The sequence below is a fragment of the Bombina bombina genome, chromosome 6 (genome assembly GCF_027579735.1).
Source record: "Bombina bombina isolate aBomBom1 chromosome 6, aBomBom1.pri, whole genome shotgun sequence".
In the NCBI taxonomy this organism is placed as follows: domain Eukaryota; kingdom Metazoa; phylum Chordata; class Amphibia; order Anura; family Bombinatoridae; genus Bombina; species Bombina bombina.
Window position 1 is genome coordinate 499,035,970 of NC_069504.1, and position 19,225 is coordinate 499,055,194.

General features: G+C 39.7%; 1 protein-coding gene across 1 annotated transcript in view; it reads left to right on the forward strand.

The window, feature by feature from the left end:
• The first annotated feature begins 11,549 nt into the window (after positions 1-11,549).
• The window catches only part of LOC128664483 (rho-associated protein kinase 1-like), a 156,247-nt gene continuing 148,571 nt past the window's right edge, over positions 11,550-19,225 (forward strand). Inside the window, exons 1-2 of the mRNA XM_053719307.1 lie at positions 11,550-11,876; positions 14,137-14,234. Of these exons, the coding sequence (XP_053575282.1) occupies positions 11,550-11,876; positions 14,137-14,234 (425 nt within the window). The remainder of the gene's footprint in view (positions 11,877-14,136; positions 14,235-19,225) is intronic.

Below are 19,225 nucleotides of genomic sequence, written 5' to 3' on the forward strand. Positions count from 1 at the left end.
TAATATGAGGAGAGTCCACGGCTTCATTCCTTACTTCTGGGAATACAGAACCTGGCCACCAGGAGGAGGCAAAGACACCCCAGCCAAAGGCTTAAGTGAACAAGTGCTTTGCAAGCACAAAACATGTCTGCTGTGTGAGGAGCTCAGCTTTCCCTTCTTGACATGAATGCTTTTATATGACAGTCATTGTCAGTCATTGCTATGCAGTACTTTACTTATATATGTTTTTAGCGAACGTTGGATTAAAGTCTGGAACTTTTAACTACATTTGCCTGTGTTGGGACTCTTTTTGTACTTGGCTCTCTTATTCTGGCATTGAGGACGAATATGCCGTTTCTCCTACACAGGACCACGTGATGTACACGTCATCTACACACTCCCATGTGCCGTAACCGGATACACAGACACGCTGAGGGTATGAAAGAGCGCACCGCTCATTTCCTTGTTTGCTTCAAAAGCTTAAATACCTCCCCACTTCCCTCATCCCCCAGTCATTCTTTGCCTTCATCACAGGAGGTTGGCAGAGAAGTGTCAGAAGATTTCGGTGTAGTTCCTTAAGAAGGGTATCTGCCCTTCGAGATGGGACTGGAGTTTTAAGTAGTCTTGTCAGCCTCTCAGTGAGAGCATTGATGAAAGTTAGAGTCTGGCGATGCAAAGAGAGTCTTTCTGCGAACCCATCCAGACTCATATTAACAGCTCCTTAAGCAATCAGCATTGACGAGTTTCGCTGCATTCTTTCTTTACTCAAGTCCATGTCAGAAACGCTGCTACAATCTGTCAAACTTGAAGGACTGTGTCACTGTTCCACGGCATAGATTCCGGTAAGATTGTTTCATTATTTTACACACATGTATAAACGATAGAAGACAGGATCACAGTGGGACTCCTTTATCTTATGGAATCAAGGGTTAATATCTCCTGAGGGGGATTATTGAACAGTGGGATTTTTAATCATATTTGTTATGTGATTTTGACTGCTTATGTGTAAGAACGTTTGGGCTTATAGGCAGATACAGAACATACAGGTTATCTTTCATTTTGAGAGCTGCATAGTTCTTTATTGAGCGGGCATGCTTTTCCTTAGCAGGGGTGGCGGTCCTGCATGAGCACCATGTGATCGAGTGTGGTCACGGTTTTTCTCCGATTCCTAACCGGGTGTCTGTGGAGAGGAGCATCTTCTCTATCTGTCTGGGTCATTGGAGGTGGGGAGTGCCCCAGCCATTGGGGGTATAAGGTGTCAGTTGTTTTTCCTTTTCTAAAATTTGATATAGACGCGTTAAGGAGGAGTCTGATATTTTAGAGGGGGATCCTTCCGATACAGAATTTGATACCTGTGTATATTGTGAGGAGGCCCGGGTAATCCAGCCCTCTCAATTATGTTCCGTATGCCGCAATAGAGTGTTCTCATCACCTAATGTTGAGATGTTAGAGACCACTGAGCCATCCGCCTCTGAGGACTCTTCGTCCAGTGAGGTGTGTTCCCTAGATTCTGTTCCTACATATGCAGTTTTTCCAAATTCCAATCCTCCTTCGCCTGTAAGGGGTTTGTTTCCACCAGAGGTTACTACGCAGTTCCACATGGCCATCTCTATGGCCTTAGCAATATTACCTATTCCTGCTACGCGCAAGCAAAGGGTTAATCCAGGCTCTCCTGCCCAAGGACATTTGTGTAAAATAATGATTGTGTCCGATCAGTCCTCTGGGGATGAGGTTCCCTCTGAGGCTTCAGAGGGAGAACCGCCAGGGTCGGAGTCTGCTTACTTGGGTCCTCCGACTGCGGAGGGCTTAGCATTTAGATTGGCACGCCTGCGTTTACTTCTCAGAGAGGTTTTGACGATGTTAGAGGTTCCCAGTACTTATACGTCAGTTGAATCTCAGTCCTCTAAATCAGATAACGATCTTAACTAGACAAGGAGGATGGTGATATTCTTTGTCGTCTTGTTTTACTTTTTGTTTTATCATTTATTTAGAATCCCAGTTCTGAGCTCTATGGGTGGTTGTGTCATATGACAGGCCGGACCTGTTTTTGTTTGCACACTCCTTTTTCAGTTTATCACTTGTGGGAGCTTGTCTTTTTCTTTTACTTTGCTATTCCGTTATGGATAGTTTTTTGTTATTAGAGCTCTGGGTTGTTTTAGAAACTCTTCTTAGGGAGATGTTTCGTCACATGGGATTTTTGTTACTATCAACTTTGATGGTCAAGATTGTTGGAGGCTTCCAGTGGAAGCTTATAGATTTATGTTCAGGGTGATAGTTCCCCCGATATTTTCGAAAAAACATTTAAGCCTCAGAGCTAAAGTTCTTTATTTTGATTATTCAGTTGTTCTAGCCTTGCTGGAACTTGAGACGTTTTGTTTTAGCCCTGGAGTGTTCCGGGAGTTACGTCATATCCTAGATGACAGGCAGGATCTGTTGTGGATACTAATTAGGTCCTTCTTTCTACTTAAGAGGAGTCTTTTTCTAGATTTCCGGTCCAGGTACAGCAGGCCCATCTTTCCTAGTTAACAGGCTAGACCTGTTTAGGTAGTATCTGGGTTGGGTGCTTAATACTGGAGCATATGGATCTAGGGGTCCTAGTGGCCGGAACAAGGCTTCTTTTCTGGGCAACTGTCTTATCAGAGAAGGGGAAGTTTTCAAAGGACTTTTGGAGTCATTGTCCCGGTATCTATTACACTGTGGGAATATTTTCTTCCACTGTTGGTGCATGCCCTAATAGGGGGAGGGTCTTCCCATCCTAATTGGGTTATATGATTTTTAAGCAGAGCTTATTAGTTCTTCTTTCGCTGGAGAATGTAAGGTTCTCCTTCCTTTATTAGGAAGAAGGATGTCTTTCCTGTTTCATATGTTTTGGGCAAATCCGGTTCTTAGTAACCATGTCTTACAGTATACCTCATTCTGATCCTTCTTGGGATCTAGGGTTTTAGGTGGCAGTATCCTGCTTCCAGATTTTACAGTAGTTCCCGGGTCTAGGCCTTTCTGGGTTCTTACCATCGCCTGCTAATAGACTTTTAGGGTTTTTCTCGTGTCTTTTCGATCCTCAGAGTTGGATCTAGACCTGAGTTGCTGGAGTCGACACCAGGGTGGATCTGGATGCTGTTATGTCTTATGGACAGGGATTTTTATCTACCCTGCCTAGCAAGCTGAAGGCTTGGAGTTGAGTCCTGCTGTGGCAGCTTTCTTTAAATCCCGAGATCTTGCGAATTTACCCATCAGGTTATGCCCTCCAGCCCCCTTCTGGCCTTTGTGGACGTGGGGGTGGAGAGCGATATACACAGCCGAGGCTGTGACTTTGGCATGGTGTTGGTGAATCTGTCTTAACAGACTTACATGGAATACTGGTGGGGGAAATCAATCCCAGTGTTCTGTTCAGATCTCCCTGTTCTGAAGATGTTTTCTATTAATTTCTCCCGGGCGGTTTTGACCTTGTCGCTTCCTTGTCCGTGGGGAGAGAGTGTCCTAGGGAGGTCCGTGGAGTGGAAGTTTCCTCCCGATTATTCCTTTGGTTCCTCAGTGAGTATTCTGCTTGGAGGATTTGGTCTTCTGGGTTCGTACCAATTGTATCCTTTCAGTGGGGAGACCTTCCTTTGGAGAAGGAGAGTTCCTCTTGCTAAATGGTAGGGGGGCTCGTGTTTGGTGGTGGGCGGAGGCCCACATCAGCTCATTGCCAGCATCCCTCTCTATGAGCGTACTCTTCAGGATCGGATGTTCCCTACAACCATTCCCTGCTCGAATGTTTGTATAAATGGGAAAGCCGATCAAGCTTTCAAGGCGTCAGTGTTAGCTCCACCCCTTCTGTAGCAGAAAGTGATTTGAACCCAGGTGGGGCTCCGGCCTTTTCATCCGGAATATGCAAGACATCCAGCATTCCTTACAGATTTCTTTTTAACCTTCTTCTCTTTCGGCCATGTCACTCTTTGTTGTGGATGGTCGATCCTAGCAGGAGCAGGCATCAGTGAGATGGCTTGCTCCGTTTATATCTAGAGTTGTGCCGCAGTCTAGGGGTTTCACCTTCATAGAGCTTGTTACAGGGATCTTTTGGAGCAGGGTACTTGTGTTCATCACAATCTGGACTCTCTGAGGCTGACTGCGTGGAAATGAAAGCTTAGTGTTTGCCAAGAGAAGTTTTTTTCTGAAAGAATTGTTGATATTCTTGTTCTAGCTCTTAAGCCGGTATATTATTGCATCTATCATAGGGGGTGCAGGACCTACCTCTTCTGGTATGTAGAGCGGGGATTCTCCTGGCATAAGGCTAGGTTTTCCAGGATCCTTTCCTTTCTCCAGGATTTACTACTCAAGAGGCTCACAGAGCTTCCAGATGTCCAGTTGTTTGTTCAGGCTTTGACTAGATCAGGCCTGTGTTTAGATCTAATGCTCCTCCTTGGAGTTTACATCTTGTTCTATGTTTTGCAGAACGCTCCGTTTGGGCTTATGCATGGAGTTGACATTAAGATTTTCTGTCTTTGAATGGTCTTTTTTCTACTGGCTATTGATTCAGCGCACAGAGTTTCCGAGATGGCTGTTTAGCAATGTGAGGTCCCTTACCTAGTTTTTCATGCGGCTAAGGCTGTTCTCACTGGGTTAGGTTTTCTTCCTATGGATGTTTCAGATCGCAACATCAATCATTAGATTGTGTTTCCTTCCTTGTGTCCTAATCCTTCTTCAAAGCAGCGGTCATTTCATAACTTGGATGTGGTTCGGGCCTTGAAGTTCTATTTTCAGGCTACAGAGTTTTGTCAGACTTTTTCCTTGTTTGTGTCTATTCTGGGAAGCGTAAGAGACAGGAAGTCTCTTCCACTTCCTTGTTTTTTTGTTTGTTTTTTCTGATTGAGGAGCATGTTCGCTTAGCTTATGCGTCAGGGGGACACAAGCCTCCTCAGAGTATTAAGGCTCATCCAACTAGAGCTGTGGCTTTCTCTTGGGTCTTTGAGAATGAGGCCTCTAGGGATCAGATTTGTAGGGCAACTACCTGGTCTTCCTTACATATTTTTTCAAATTTTACATATTTGGCGTTTTTTCTTCAACAGAAGCAGCTTTTGGGAGAAGGGGTTTTGCAGGCTGTGGTGCCCTCAGAACAGGGTCCGCCTCTCTTTTTACCCTCCCATTTTCATTCAGTGTCCTCTAGAGCTTGGATATATGTTTCCCACAAGTATTATTATTATTCTTTATTTATAAAGCGCCAACAGATTCCGCAGAGTTGCCCATGGGTACAAGGATAAAAGTACAACGGAGAAACAATACAATAAGAGACAATATTTTACAGACAAATACAGGGGGAATTGAGGGCCCTATTCCCGTGGGAACTTACAATCTAGATGGGTGGGAGGATGGGAAACAGGAGGTGGGGACTGCAAAGGTGAGAGTGATATTAGTGAGGAGATAGATGAGGGCAACTGTTGGGTAAGTGAAGTTAGTTTGTTAATGAGTCGGGTGATAAGCTTCCCTGAACTAAAAGGGCTTTAAGGAACATTTAAAGGAGGAGAGTGTAGTGTTTGTAAATCCAGGTGGTTTGGAAATATATCTGACACAGAGTCCATTTATACAGCAACTAACTACACACTTTATTTCCTGGTTCCTCACTCCAACAACACTGTCCCCGCCCCTGCTTCTTTGCAACAATTATATACATTTACAAGTCAGAGCACAAACTAGGAAGAAAGCATTATATATTATAATATCACAACAAACACCATATCTCTCCCTTACTTTAGATTAGAAACATAACAATTAAACTAAACATAAATATAACTATATATATACTATGCTTAATATCTAGAAATAAGACCAACTATATTTCACATAAAAGAGTTGCATGATGACATAATACATTACATGAAAACACATTATTTTTCATAGTTTTTAAGGTATTCAGGAGGTCTTCTGTTTTCTCTGAGAGGGTATTTTCGATTAGTATCTAAGGACTGATCATATGCTATGTTTTCTTCCCCCTCACTGCTCTCTGAGTTATTCATATTATCATCATGTTCTTGAAATAATTTGGGTATATCAGAATCATCATCTTCTGCATCAGATACTTCAGTGTCCTGTTCTTTGTGTAGTTTCTTGAAGAAAGAAGAGTTCCGAGTAATTGTATGTCCATTTCTTACTGCAGTGATCATTGATCCTTGAATTCTTGTAACTGTATATGGGATGACATCATGTAAAGTATCCAACTTGTGTCGTCTATCTTGCCTACACAGGACTCTGTCTCCAACAGCAAAAGGAGCAGATTTGGTATGATAATATTTATCCGCATAAGCTTTCATCTTGGCTTTGGCATGACTGTCTTTTTGTATTAAGTCCTTGTTGAGTGTCTCTGTTAGCGAATCATTTATATCCGGAATTTTGATCCGAAGTTTGCGATTGAATAACAGCTCTGCAGGTGATCTGCCAGTAGTACAATGGGGAGTTGATCGATAGTCTCTCAGAAAAGAGTATAAATTTTGTTTCCATGGTCTACCTTGCGCTGTAGTTGCCCTTAGAAATTTCCCCATAGAACGCATGAATCTTTCAGCTTCTGCATTAGCTTGTGGCCACAAAGGGGTAATGCGCCTATGTTTAAATCCAAGATATGAAGCAAATTTATTAAACTGAGTACTGTTAAATGGGGGACCGTTATCTGTTTTAACAATTTTAGGAATTCCCAATAAAGAGAAAACTTTGTCTAAAACCGGAATAACAGTGACTGAAGATGTTGAGCTGATAACTTCTACTACCGGGTATCTTGAATATTCGTCTATAACCACCATCAAATAATCTCTAGTAGGTAATGGACCATAAAAATCTATACTCACATTACACCATGGTGCTTCAGGCAATGCAGACATTTTTAAAGGTTCTTTGTGAGCTCCTGGAGTTGTGGCTTGACACACAATACAATTTCTCACCAACTTTTCTGCTTGTTGATCTATTGATGGAAACCACACTTTTTCTCGCAATAAACTTTTCATTTTAACTATTCCTTGGTGACCTTCATGTGCTAAGGATAATACTTGCTGTTGTAAACATGTCGGAATGACTAGTCGATTACCTCGCAAGATAATACTGTTGTCATTATTCACTGAGAGTTCTTTGCTAAATCTTGCAAATGACTTCAACTCTTTTCCATGTATTTTGTCACAATCAGCTGTGTACCATTTTCCATTCCGAACTAATACAGCGAGTTTTTGCAGTATAGGATCAGCTAATGTTGCTTGTTGTATTTCTTCTAAACTCAATGCTTTAGGTATAGCATGATTAGTAACAAAATTGATATATTCCTCTGCATCCATGGAACTTGGTGAACTTGTGAATGAATCTGTTGATATAGGATGTCGAGACATATAGTCTGCTGGGTTCTCTTTTCCAGATTTGTAAACCACAGTAAAATTATATGGTTGTAGTCTTAAACCCCATCTTTCTATTCTAGCGGGCGGTTTGGATTTTGGATTATTCCAGATCAACTGTAAAGGCTTATGATCTGTGATCAGTGTGAATGGACAACCATATAAATATAAATGAAAGTATTCACAACTCCAAACTATTGCCAGAGCTTCACGTTCTGTTTGAGAATAACGTTTTTCCACATCATTTAAAGAACGGCTACCATAAGCAATTATATAATGCTTGCCTTTGTCTCTCTGTGCCAGAATAGCACCTAAACCAACAGGGCTAGCATCTACTAAAAGAATAGTTTGCCGTTGAGGGTTAAAATAGGGCATTGTCTTGTCACTGGTCAAACTCTGTTTCAGTTGTTGAAAAGCTTGTTGTTCAGTTTCAGTCCAACGCCATGGCACACTTTTCTTTGTTAACTCTCTTAAAGGTGTGGCAATAGTAGAGAAATTAGGGATAAATCGAGAACAGTAGTTTACCATCCCTAGGAAACTTCTGACTTCACTGGCATCTATTGGAGGATTTGCATTCTGAATTGCTTCCACTTTCTTTGGGTCTGCTGATATGCCTTCAGCTGAAAAAACAAATCCATAAAATTCTAGTTTAGTTTTGTTAAATTCACACTTACTACAATTTAAGGTAAGTCCTTTCTCATGAAGTCGTTCAAAAACTGCTGTGAGATTTTTATCATGGTCCTCTTGAGTAGCACAATGATATCATCGCTGAAGTTTTTAACTCCTGGAATTCCAGATAATGTTTGCTGTATTGCATTTTGAAATACTTCAGCAGCAGAAGAAACACCAAAACTTAGGCGCTTGTATCTCCACAATCCTGTGTGTGTTGAGAATGTAGTTATATATCTACTTGTTGGATCCAATTCCAGTTGATGATAGCCTGATTTTAAATCAAGTTTGGAGAAAACTTTTGCCTGGTTGAGATCATGAATTATATCATCTAATGTTGGAGTAACGTGGCGCTCCCTGATAATGGCAGTGTTGGCTTGCCTCATGTCTATGCAAATTCTTACACTATTTGGGTCTTTGGGTTTTGGCATTGATACTATTGGGGAGACCCATGGAGTTGGCCCCTGCACTCTTTCGATGATTCCTTGTGTTTCAAGGTTCCTGAGTTCAGCATCAACCTTGTGCCTTAGATGAAATGGAATTCTTCTATGTGGTTGTATTACAGGTTTTATATGTGGATTAATATGCAGCTGTACTTGAAAATCTTTCAATTTACCAATGCCATTAAACAAATGGGAATACTGCTGTACTAACCGATCTGCTACAGATCCTGTGTCCTTTCTAGGTGAAATTGCATTCATAAGCTTTATAAGTCCCAAACTGGATGAAGTTTCAAAACTCAGAAGAGAAGAATTTTGACCCTTTACAACATAAAACATAGTTGCTGTTTTGTTGTGTTTAAATGCACATGTGGCTGTAAATTTACCAATGACATTAAGGGGTTTAGTTGATCTATATGCATATATATTTATTTTACTCTGTAATAACTGTGGTTGTGGTTTTAACATGTGAAATGTTTGTTCACCCACTAAATTGACAGCAGATCCTGAATCAATCAATGCAGTGATTTTAGTGTCATTAATGAGTACATCAACTTGTGGCTGAGTTAGGTTACACATGTTGTTTACTACAAATACATATTTGTCATCATTGTTTGAATATTGTCCTTTTTGATCAGGAGATCTGACTAGATTTACTTTCCACTGTTCTGATGTATGTGGCTCAGTATGTGATTGAGGTATTTGATACAGTTTTGTTCTACATTGCTTTGCAAAGTGATTAAATTTCCCACATGCCCTGCATTGCTTATTCCTTGCAGGACAAGTCCCATTATGTGGATAGAAACCCCCACAGTTCCTGCATAACACACATGAGGTCTCTTTCTTTCTTGTGGGCTGTACTGTTGAACTGTCTTTTTGAACTCTATTTGTAATAAACTGATCTTCAGTAGATCTATTTTCTATGCTTGCAGCTTGCCTGTCAGCAATTTCTAATGTTCTGCCATAATCAAGCAAATCTTTTAAAGATAGTTCAGATTGTCTCAGTGCATATTTCCTAAGTTTTGAAGAAGTGCAGCTTTGTATTATCTGTGCTTTAATCTCATTTTCAACATTAGAAAACTCACAATTCTTTGCTAGTAAACGTAACCTGGTTTGAAATGCATCTAAAGGTTCATCACCCTGTTGTGTTGCCTGTCTGAATGTGTATATTTCATACTGAGTGTTCTTTTTAGGGAGAAAATATGTTGTCAGTTTATCTTTAACATCATTGTATGAGTCAGTGGTTGCAGACAAGGTATCATAAATGTCATACACTTTTTCTCCAGCTAAATGAAAGCAGTAAAGCCTTTTTTCTGTTTGCATCAGTAACATCCAAAGTAATAAGATAATTTTCAAATCTCTGAATCCATTTTAGCCATCTTGGGCCTACTGAGCTTAGTTCTGCATCAGAATCAAACACAGGGAAGTTGTATTCATTACATGCAGCCATTCTTGTGTGTGTATTGCAGCAGGTTACTCACTGTTTGCTGAGACAAAGCAATAGGGTTCAAACATAATCCTCGTCGCCAAAATGTAGTGTTTGTAAATCCAGGTGGTTTGGAAATATATCTGACACAGAGTCCATTTATACAGCAACTAACTACACACTTTATTTCCTGGTTCCTCACTCCAACAACACTGTCCCCGCCCCTGCTTCTTTGCAACAATTATATACATTTACAAGTCAGAGCACAAACTAGGAAGAAAGCATTATATATTATAATATCACAACAAACACCATAGAGAGGTTAGGGGAAAGTCGGACAGCTCGAGGAAGTGCGTTCTAGAGGGTTGGTGCCCACACGAGAGAAGTCCTGTAGTCTAGCATGAGAGGAGGTGATGGTAGAGGACGCAAGAAGCAGGTCATTGTTGGATCTTAGGGGCCGTATTAAGAAGGAAAACATAAATTATGCTTACCAGATAATTTCCTTTCCTTCTGTATGAGGAGAGTCCACGGCCCCCGCCCCAAATTCTCCGTTGGGCAGACTTTAAAGGGACATTATACACTCATTTTTTCTTTGCATAAATGTTTTGTAGATAATCTATTTATATAGCCCATAAAGTTTTTTTTTTAAATAAATGTATAGTTTTGCTTATTTTTAAATAACATTGCTCTGATTTTCAGACTCCTAACCAAGCCCCAAAGTTTTATGTGAATACGCTCGACTACCTACTCCAGCTTGCTCCTGTTTGTGTAAAGGGTCTTTTCATATGCAAAAGAAGGGGGAGGGGGGGAGTGTCTTATTTGCCACTTGCAGTGGGCTTTCCAGGTACCTTTTCAACAGAGCCAAACTGACAGCTTTTAAGTAAGTTTTTAAACAGTTTTATACTGGATTTTTATATCAGTATCTGTGCATCTTATTCTTTATAGTAGTGTCTATTACATGCAGTTATATGAAAATGAGTGTATACTGTCCCTTTAATTTTGTTTTGTTCTTCTGGCAACATTTATATCCTGATATTTCTCCTACTGTTCCTTGATCCCTCGGCAGAATGACTGGGGGATGAGGGAAGTGGGGAGGTATTTAAGCCTTTGGCTGGGGTGTCTGACTCTCCTCATACAGAAGGAAAGGAAATAATCTGGTAAGCATAATTTATGTTTTTATGATTCAGATAGGGCAGGTAATTTTAAACAACTTTCCAATTTTTTACTTTTATCATCAAATTTGCTTAGTTCTCTTTGTAAAGCTAAACCTAAGTAGGCTCATATGCTAATTTCTAAGGCCTTGAAGGATGCTTCTAAAATCTGTGCATTTTGACAGTTTTTCACAGCTAGAGGGCGTCAGTTAATGTGTGCCATATAAATAACATTGTGCTCACGCCCGTGGAGATACCTAGGAGTCAGCACTGATTGACTAAAATGCTAGTTTTTCAACAGAACTGAAATAAGGGGGCAGTCTGCATAGGCTTAGATACAAGGTTATCACAAAGGTAAAAAGTATATTAATATAACCCTGTTGGTTAAGCAAAACTGGAGAATGGGTAATAATGGGATTATCTATCTTTTTAAACAATACAAATTCTGTTGTAGACTTTAACCCTTTAGTAGCCCTTTAACTAATAATTAGGTTTTGTTTAGTTCTTTCTTTTGTATGTTGTGTTACACCATTTTTTTATTATGCACAGTAAAGCACCATTGGCTGCAGATTATACCAGGAACCTGTCTAGCCCTCCAATCTCAAGGAGGAATTCTTTGTCCCGTCTCCCATCATGGTCTTTTGAGCCAAATGGTTTGGAGCAGTCCCTAAGCAACAGGATTTGGAGTGGGTCAGCTCTGGACCTAAGGTCATCACTGACTGAGAGTGCCCAGAAGCGAGCAGATCTTGTGCAGCAACTACAGGGTGCTCATGAGAAACTGGAAGGACAATCAGAGGAGCTACGAAAACGAGACAAAGAACTTGAACTCAGTAGATCCAAGATAGAACTTCTGGCACTTAAACAGAAAGTAAGTTCCTGAGAATGTCAGTGTTAAAGGGACAGAATTATACATAAACAGTACACACATATAGAGATCAGAGACTAGTACACAAGGTATTAGCAGGTAATGAATATATCTAGTATGTTATCATTTCACTAATATGCATTTTAAACACTGAGTGGCAATGTAAGATGTCCTGTTATATTATGTGATAAAGGAAAATCTATTAAACTGATCTAATAAAATGATTGCATCATGTGAGCTGCAAGGTATCAGCATTATTTACAAAAGGGCCTGATGAAAACTCCCCTGCATGGAGAGAAATCACACTAAATCTTTGGGACTTTTTGAAGCATTGTATTGTAATGTAGGTGCCTCTCCTTCACATCAAAAATCCTGCATTGTGAGATAAACAGCTCTCAAGCTAAAATGTTCCTTTTTTAAAATTCTTTGATGACCTCACAGTACTGACAAAGACGTCTTAGCAAATCTCGCCCAAGCAGATAACTAGATCATCTGTCCTCAGCCAGTTGGTTTTAGTTTGACTCTGTTATCAAATATTTAAATGTCCACCAATGGTATAATCATATACATATATATCCTCGCAGCAGAATCTGTTGGCGCTCTACAAATACCTGATAATAATAATTTACACTTTGCTGCCCATCGCTGTGCTAGGTTCTGTGCCGTGTACAACGACATCAGAACGAGGCTCCCATTGGAGCCTATGGAAACGCGCTCTCATGAGTGCAAAGCTTCCATGCAATGCAAATGCAAGTTCACGTTTGCATTGTGCCTTACTTATAATACCAGCACACAATTGCATGCGCTGGTATTTTGAGTGGAGAGTAAATATCACGCTTGCGTAAGCACAATTTTGTGCTTCACTTTTATTTGGCCCTTAATTAGTTAATCATTCATATTTGATCAATGTTTCTGCTGTACTTTATTGGAAGGAGAAAAATAATGATTACCTTAATAATAACAATATAAATAGTTTTATTTAACTAAAGAAAAATGACCATTTCCTTAATAATAAGAATTTAAATAGTTTTATTTAACTACAATAACATTATATTTCATTTTTAATGCCCCTCCCTCCTCACACTAAGGTCCTTGTGCATATCTATTCAACACGAAACAATCTTCTATTCAGTGACCTTCTTGAAACTTAGTATGGGTTGATTCTGTGTACATAGACTTGCAGGTGAGAAATGGAATTAAGGGACAGTAAAGTTAAAATTAAACTTTCATAACTCAGAAATAACATGCAATTTAACATGCAATTTTTAACCATTTTCCAACTTACTTCTCTTATCTAATTTGCTTCGTTCTCTTCTTATCTATTATTGAAAAAGCATACATAGGCTCAAAAGAAATGCACTACTGTGAGCTAGCTGCTTGTCCTAGTCTCACCCAATGTGTTCAGCCAGGCCCCAGAAGAGCATTGCTCTCTTTCATCAAAGGATACCAAGAAAATTAAGAAAATTTGATAATAGAACTAAATCTGAAATTTGTATGCTCTATCTGAAACCCAAAAGTTTTCTTTCATGATTATGTTCCTTTAAAAGGACAGTAACGTTAAAATTAAACTTTCATGATTTGGAATTTTAAACAACTTTCCAATTTACTTATGTTATCAAATTTGCTTTGTTCTCTCTGTATCTTTCATTGAAGAGTAAAACTAGGTAGGCTTTTAAGAGCTCAGGAGTGTGCACGTGTCTTTAGTACTCTATGGCAGCAGTGTTTTGCAACATTGTATAACAAAGCTACAAATAATGTTGGAAAACATTGCTGCCATAGAGTACTAAAGACACATGCACACTCCTGAGCTGGGCTATATAAATAGATCATCTACAAAACATTTATGCAAAGAAAAAATGAGTTTATAATGTCCCTTTAAGACCCTGACTAAGGGGAGGTGTCTGGGCAGGAATGTGTGGGGTGGCCTACTCACCATATACGAAGAGAGTCACCCAAGCCTATTTTCTTAAAAATAACTATATAAATACTCTATCTATCTATCTATCTATCTATCTATCTTTCTATCTAAACAGGTTCAATAAATTTCTAGTAATCTTCATTCAACATATTTTACAAGGCAACTGAACTAATATGCCAGCAGTTTACTTTTGGGAAACATCAACATAAGCTATTTAGTTCTTGTCATTGGTGAAGCACATAATTTGATAGTTAATTGAACACAATCTCTGATAGTATCCTGGTTCCTTAGACAAAGTATGTTGCATCTATAATCCTACTGACATTTCCGTTATTTATCTCTCAGCAATTAGAAACCTCCATATCTCAACTGGAGAAAGAGAAAGGTTGGCTGGAAGTGTCTCGCTATGAGGATAAAAAGCAAAGAGGAGAGCTGCAAGATAGGTGGGAACATTTTTGTATTTATCTAAGTTATGAGAAAAAAATATATAGCAACGTAGATCACAATCAGGTGACAATCTACCACAAGACAAAATATGCATAATTGCCCTTAGTAAAAGAACAAAAGGATAGTTTCTCCGTATATTCAGACACAATGGAAACTTGAGGAGACATTATACTCAAAATGTATTCTCATTGTGACATTTTTAATTAAAGGGACAGTCTAGGCCAAAATAAACTTTCATGATTCAGATAGAGCATGTAATTTTAAACAATTTTCCAATTTACTTTTATCACCAATTTTGCTTTGTACTCTTAGTATTCTTAGTTGAAAGCTTAACTTAGGAGGTTCATATGCTAATTTCTTAGACCTTGAAGCCCACCTCTTTTAAGATTGCATTTTAACAGTTTTTCACCACTAGAGGGTGTTAGTTCACGTATTTCATATAGATAACACTGTGCTCATGCACGTGAAGTTATCTGGGAGCAGGCACTGATTGGCTAGACTGCAAGTCTGTCAAAAGAACTGAAAAAAGGGGCAGTTTGCAGAGGCTTAGATACAAGATAATCACAGAGGTTAAAAGTATATTATTATAACTGTGTTGGTTATGCAAAACTGGGGAATGGGTAATAAAGGGATTATCTATCTTTTAAAACAATAAAATTCTGGTGTAGACTGTCCCTTTAAGACAAATAAAAAATAACTGCACTATCAGATTGTAGAGAACCTGTCAGCTTGTAATCGCAATCTACAATGCAGAATTGTATAGCAAAATCTACTACTGAACATGAGCTCTCTTGCACAATGCCACCCCCTACCTTTGTGCAACCAATTGCTGAGCACAACTTAATAGCATTGTTACGACTTGTACTAATTTGTTCTGGGCATTGTCACCTTGGAACTTAAAGGGACATGAAACCCAACATTTTTCTTTCATGATTTAGACAGAGCATACGATTTTAAACAACTTTCCAATTTACTTCTATTATTTAATTTGCTTCCTTCTCTAGTTATCCTTTGCTGAAAGGTTTATCTTGGAAAACTCAGGTGCAGCAAAGAACCTAGGTTCTAGCTGCTGTTTGGTGGCTGCATATATACACCGAATGTCATTGGCTCACCCATGTGTACAGTTAGAAACCAGAAGTGCATTGCTGTTCCTTTAACAAATGATACCAAGGGAATGAAGCAAATTTGACAATAGAAGTAAATTGGAAAGTTGTTTAAAATTGTATGTTCTACCTAAATCATGAAAGAAAAATTTTGGGTTTCATGTCCCTTTAAGTATTTTTTGCAGTGCACATTCACAAATCATTGATATTGCCTGCTGCCTCACAGTTTTTCAAAATATAAAGCTGATGCTCTGTATCATGCACACTAACCCTAAGTGGACAATACAGCTTTTAAGAAGCCAGCAGGGTCACTGATCTGTGAACGCACACTCGGCTAGATTTAGAGTTCTGCGGCCAAAGGGGTGCGTTAGCTACGCATGCTTTTTTTCCCCCGCACCTTTTAAATACCGCTGGTATTTAGAGTTCACAGAAGGGCTGCGTTAGGCTCCAAAAAAGGGAGCGTAGAGCATATTTACCGCCACTGCAACTTTCTATACCAGCGGTGCTTACGGACGCGGCCAGCTTCAAAAACGTGCTCGTGCACGATTCCCCCATAGGAAACAATGGGGCTGTTTGAGCTGAAAAAAAACCTAACACCTGCAAAAAAGCAGCGTTAAGCTCCTAACGCAGCCCCATTGTTTCCTATGGGAAAACACTTCCTAAGTCTGCACCTAACACCCTAACATGAACCCCGAGTCTAAACACCCCTAGCCTTACACTTATTAACCCCTAATCTGCCGCCCTTGCTATCGCTGACCCCTGCATATTATTATTAACCCCTAATCTGCCGCTCCGTACACCGCCGCAACCTACGTTATCCCTATGTACCCCTAATCTGCTGCCCCTAACACCGCAGACCCCTATATTATATTTATTAACCCCTAATCTGCCGCCCCTGCTATCGCTGACCCCTGCATATTATTATTAACCTCTAATCTGCCGCTCCGTACACCGCCGCAACCTACGTTATCCCTATGTACCCCTAATCTGCTGCCCCTAACACCGCAGACCCCTATATTATATTTATTAACCCCTAATCTGCCGCCCCCGCTATCGCTGACCCCTGCATATTATTATTAACCCCTAATCTGCCGCTCCGTACACCGCCGCAACCTACGTTATCCCTATGTACCCCTAATCTGCTGCCTCTAACACCGCAGACCCCTATATTATATTTATTAACCCCTAATCTGCCGCCCCCGCTATCGCTGATCCCTGCATATTATTATTAACCCCTAATCTGCCGCTCCGTACACCGCCGCAACCTACGTTATCCCTATCTACCCCTAATCTGCTGCCCCTAACACTGCAGACCCCTATATTATATTTATTAACCCCTAATCTGCCGCCCCCGCTATCGCTGACCCCTGCATATTATTATTAACCCCTAATCTGCCGCTCCGTACACCGCCGCAACCTACATTATCCCTATGTACCCCTAATTTGCTGCCCCTAACACCGCCGACCCCTATATTATATTTATTAACCCCTAATCTGCCGCCCCCAACGTCGCCTCCACCTACCTACAATAATTAACCCCTAATCTGCCGACCGGACCGCACCGCTACTCTAATAAATGTATTAACCCCTAAAGCTAAGTCTAACCCTAACACTAACACCCCCCTAAGTTAAATATAATTTAAATCTGACAAAATAAATTAACTCTTATTAAATAAATTATTCCTATTTAAAGCTAAATACTTACCTGTAAAATAAATCCTAATATAGCTACAATATAAATTATAATTATATTGTAGCTATTTTAGGATTAATATTTATTTTACAGGCAACTTTGTATTTATTTAATAGCTACCTAGTTAAAATAATTACAAAATTACCTGTAAAATAAATCCTAACTTAAGTTACAATTAAACCTAACACTACACTATCAATAAATAAATTAAATAAACTACCTACAATTATCTACAATTAAACCTAACACTACACTATCAATAAATTAATTGAATACAATACCTGCAAATAAATACAATGAAATAAACTAACTAAAGTACAAAAAATAAAAAAGAACTAAGTTACAAAAAATAAAAAAATATTTACAAACATTAGAAAAATATTACAACAATTTTAAACTAATTACACCTACTCTAAGCCCCCTAATAAAATAACAAAGACCCCCAAAATAAAAAAATGCCCTACCTTATTCTAAAATTAAAATAGAAAAGCTCTTTTACCTTACCAGCCCTGAAAAGGGCCCTTTGCGGTGCATGCCCCAAAGAATTCAGCTCTTTTGCCTGTAAAAAAAACCCATACAATACCCCCCCCAACATTACAACCCACCACCCACATACCCCTAATCTAACCCAAACCCCCCTTAAACCTAACACTAAGCCCCTGAAGATCTCCCTACCTTGTCTTCACCACGCCGGGTTCACCGATCGATCCAGAAGAGCCTCCGATGTCTTGATCCAAGCCCAAGCGGGGGGCTGAAGATGTCCATGATCCGGCTGAAGTCTTCATCCAAGCGGGAGCTGAAGAGGTCCATGATCCGACTGAAGTCTTCTATCAAGCGGCATCTTCAATCTTCTTTCTTCCGGATCCATGTAGTTCATCCCGCCGACGTGGAACATCCATCTTCACCGACGACTTCCCGACGAATGACGGTTCCTTTAAGGGACGTCATCCAAGATGGCGTCCCTCGAATTCCGATTAGCTGATAGGATTCTATCAGCCAATCGGAATAAAGGTAGGAAAATTCTGATTGGCTGATGGAATCAGCCAATCAGATTCAAGTTCAATCCAATTGGCTGATCCGATCAGCCAATCAGATTGAGCTCGCATTCTATTGGCTGTTCCGATCAGCCAATAGAATGCAAGCTCAATCTGATTGGCTGATCGGATCAGCCAATCGGATTGAACTTGAATCTGATTGGCTGATTCCATCAGCCAATCAGAATTTTCCTACCTTAATTCTGATTGGCTGATAGAATCCTATCAGCCAATCGGAATTCGAGGGACGCCATCTTGGATGACGTCCCTTAAAGGAACCATCATTCGTCGGGAAGTCGTTGGTGAAGATGGATGTTCCGCGTCGGCGGGATGAACTACATGGATCCGGAAGAAAGAAGATTGAAGATGCCGCTTGATAGAAGACTTCAGTCGGATCATGGACCTCTTCAGCTCCCGCTTGGATGAAGACTTCAGCCGGATCATGGACATCTTCAGCCCCCGCTTGGGCTTGGATCAAGACATCGGAGGCTCTTCTGGATCGATCGGTGAACCCGGCGTGGTGAAGACAAGGCAGGGAGATCTTCATGGGCTTAGTGTTAGGTTTATTTAAGGGGGGTTTGGGTTAGATTAGGGGTATGTGGGTGGTGGGTTGTAATGTTGGGGGGGGTATTGTATCTTTTTTTTTTACAGACAAAAGAGCTGAATTCTTTGGGGCATGCCCCACAAAGGGCCCTTTTCAGGGCTGGTAAGGTAAAAGAGCTTTTCTATTTTAATTTTAGAATAGGGTAGGGCATTTTTTTATTTTGGGGGTCTTTGTTATTTTATTAGGGGGCTTAGAGTAGGTGTAATTAGTTTAAAATTGTTGTAATATTTTTCTAATGTTTGTAAATATTTTTTTATTTTTTGTACTTTAGTTAGTTTATTTCATTGTATTTATTTGTAGGTATTGTATTTAATTAATTTATTGATAGTGTAGTGTTAGGTTTAATTGTAGATAATTGTAGGTAGTTTATTTAATTTATTTATTGATAGTGTAGTGTTAGGTTTAATTGTAACTTAGGTTAGGATTTATTTTACAGGTACTTTTGTAATTATTTTAACTAGGTAACTATTAAATAGTTATTAACTATTTAATAGCTATTGTACCTGGTTAAAATAATTACAAAGTTGCCTGTAAAATAAATATTAATCCTAAA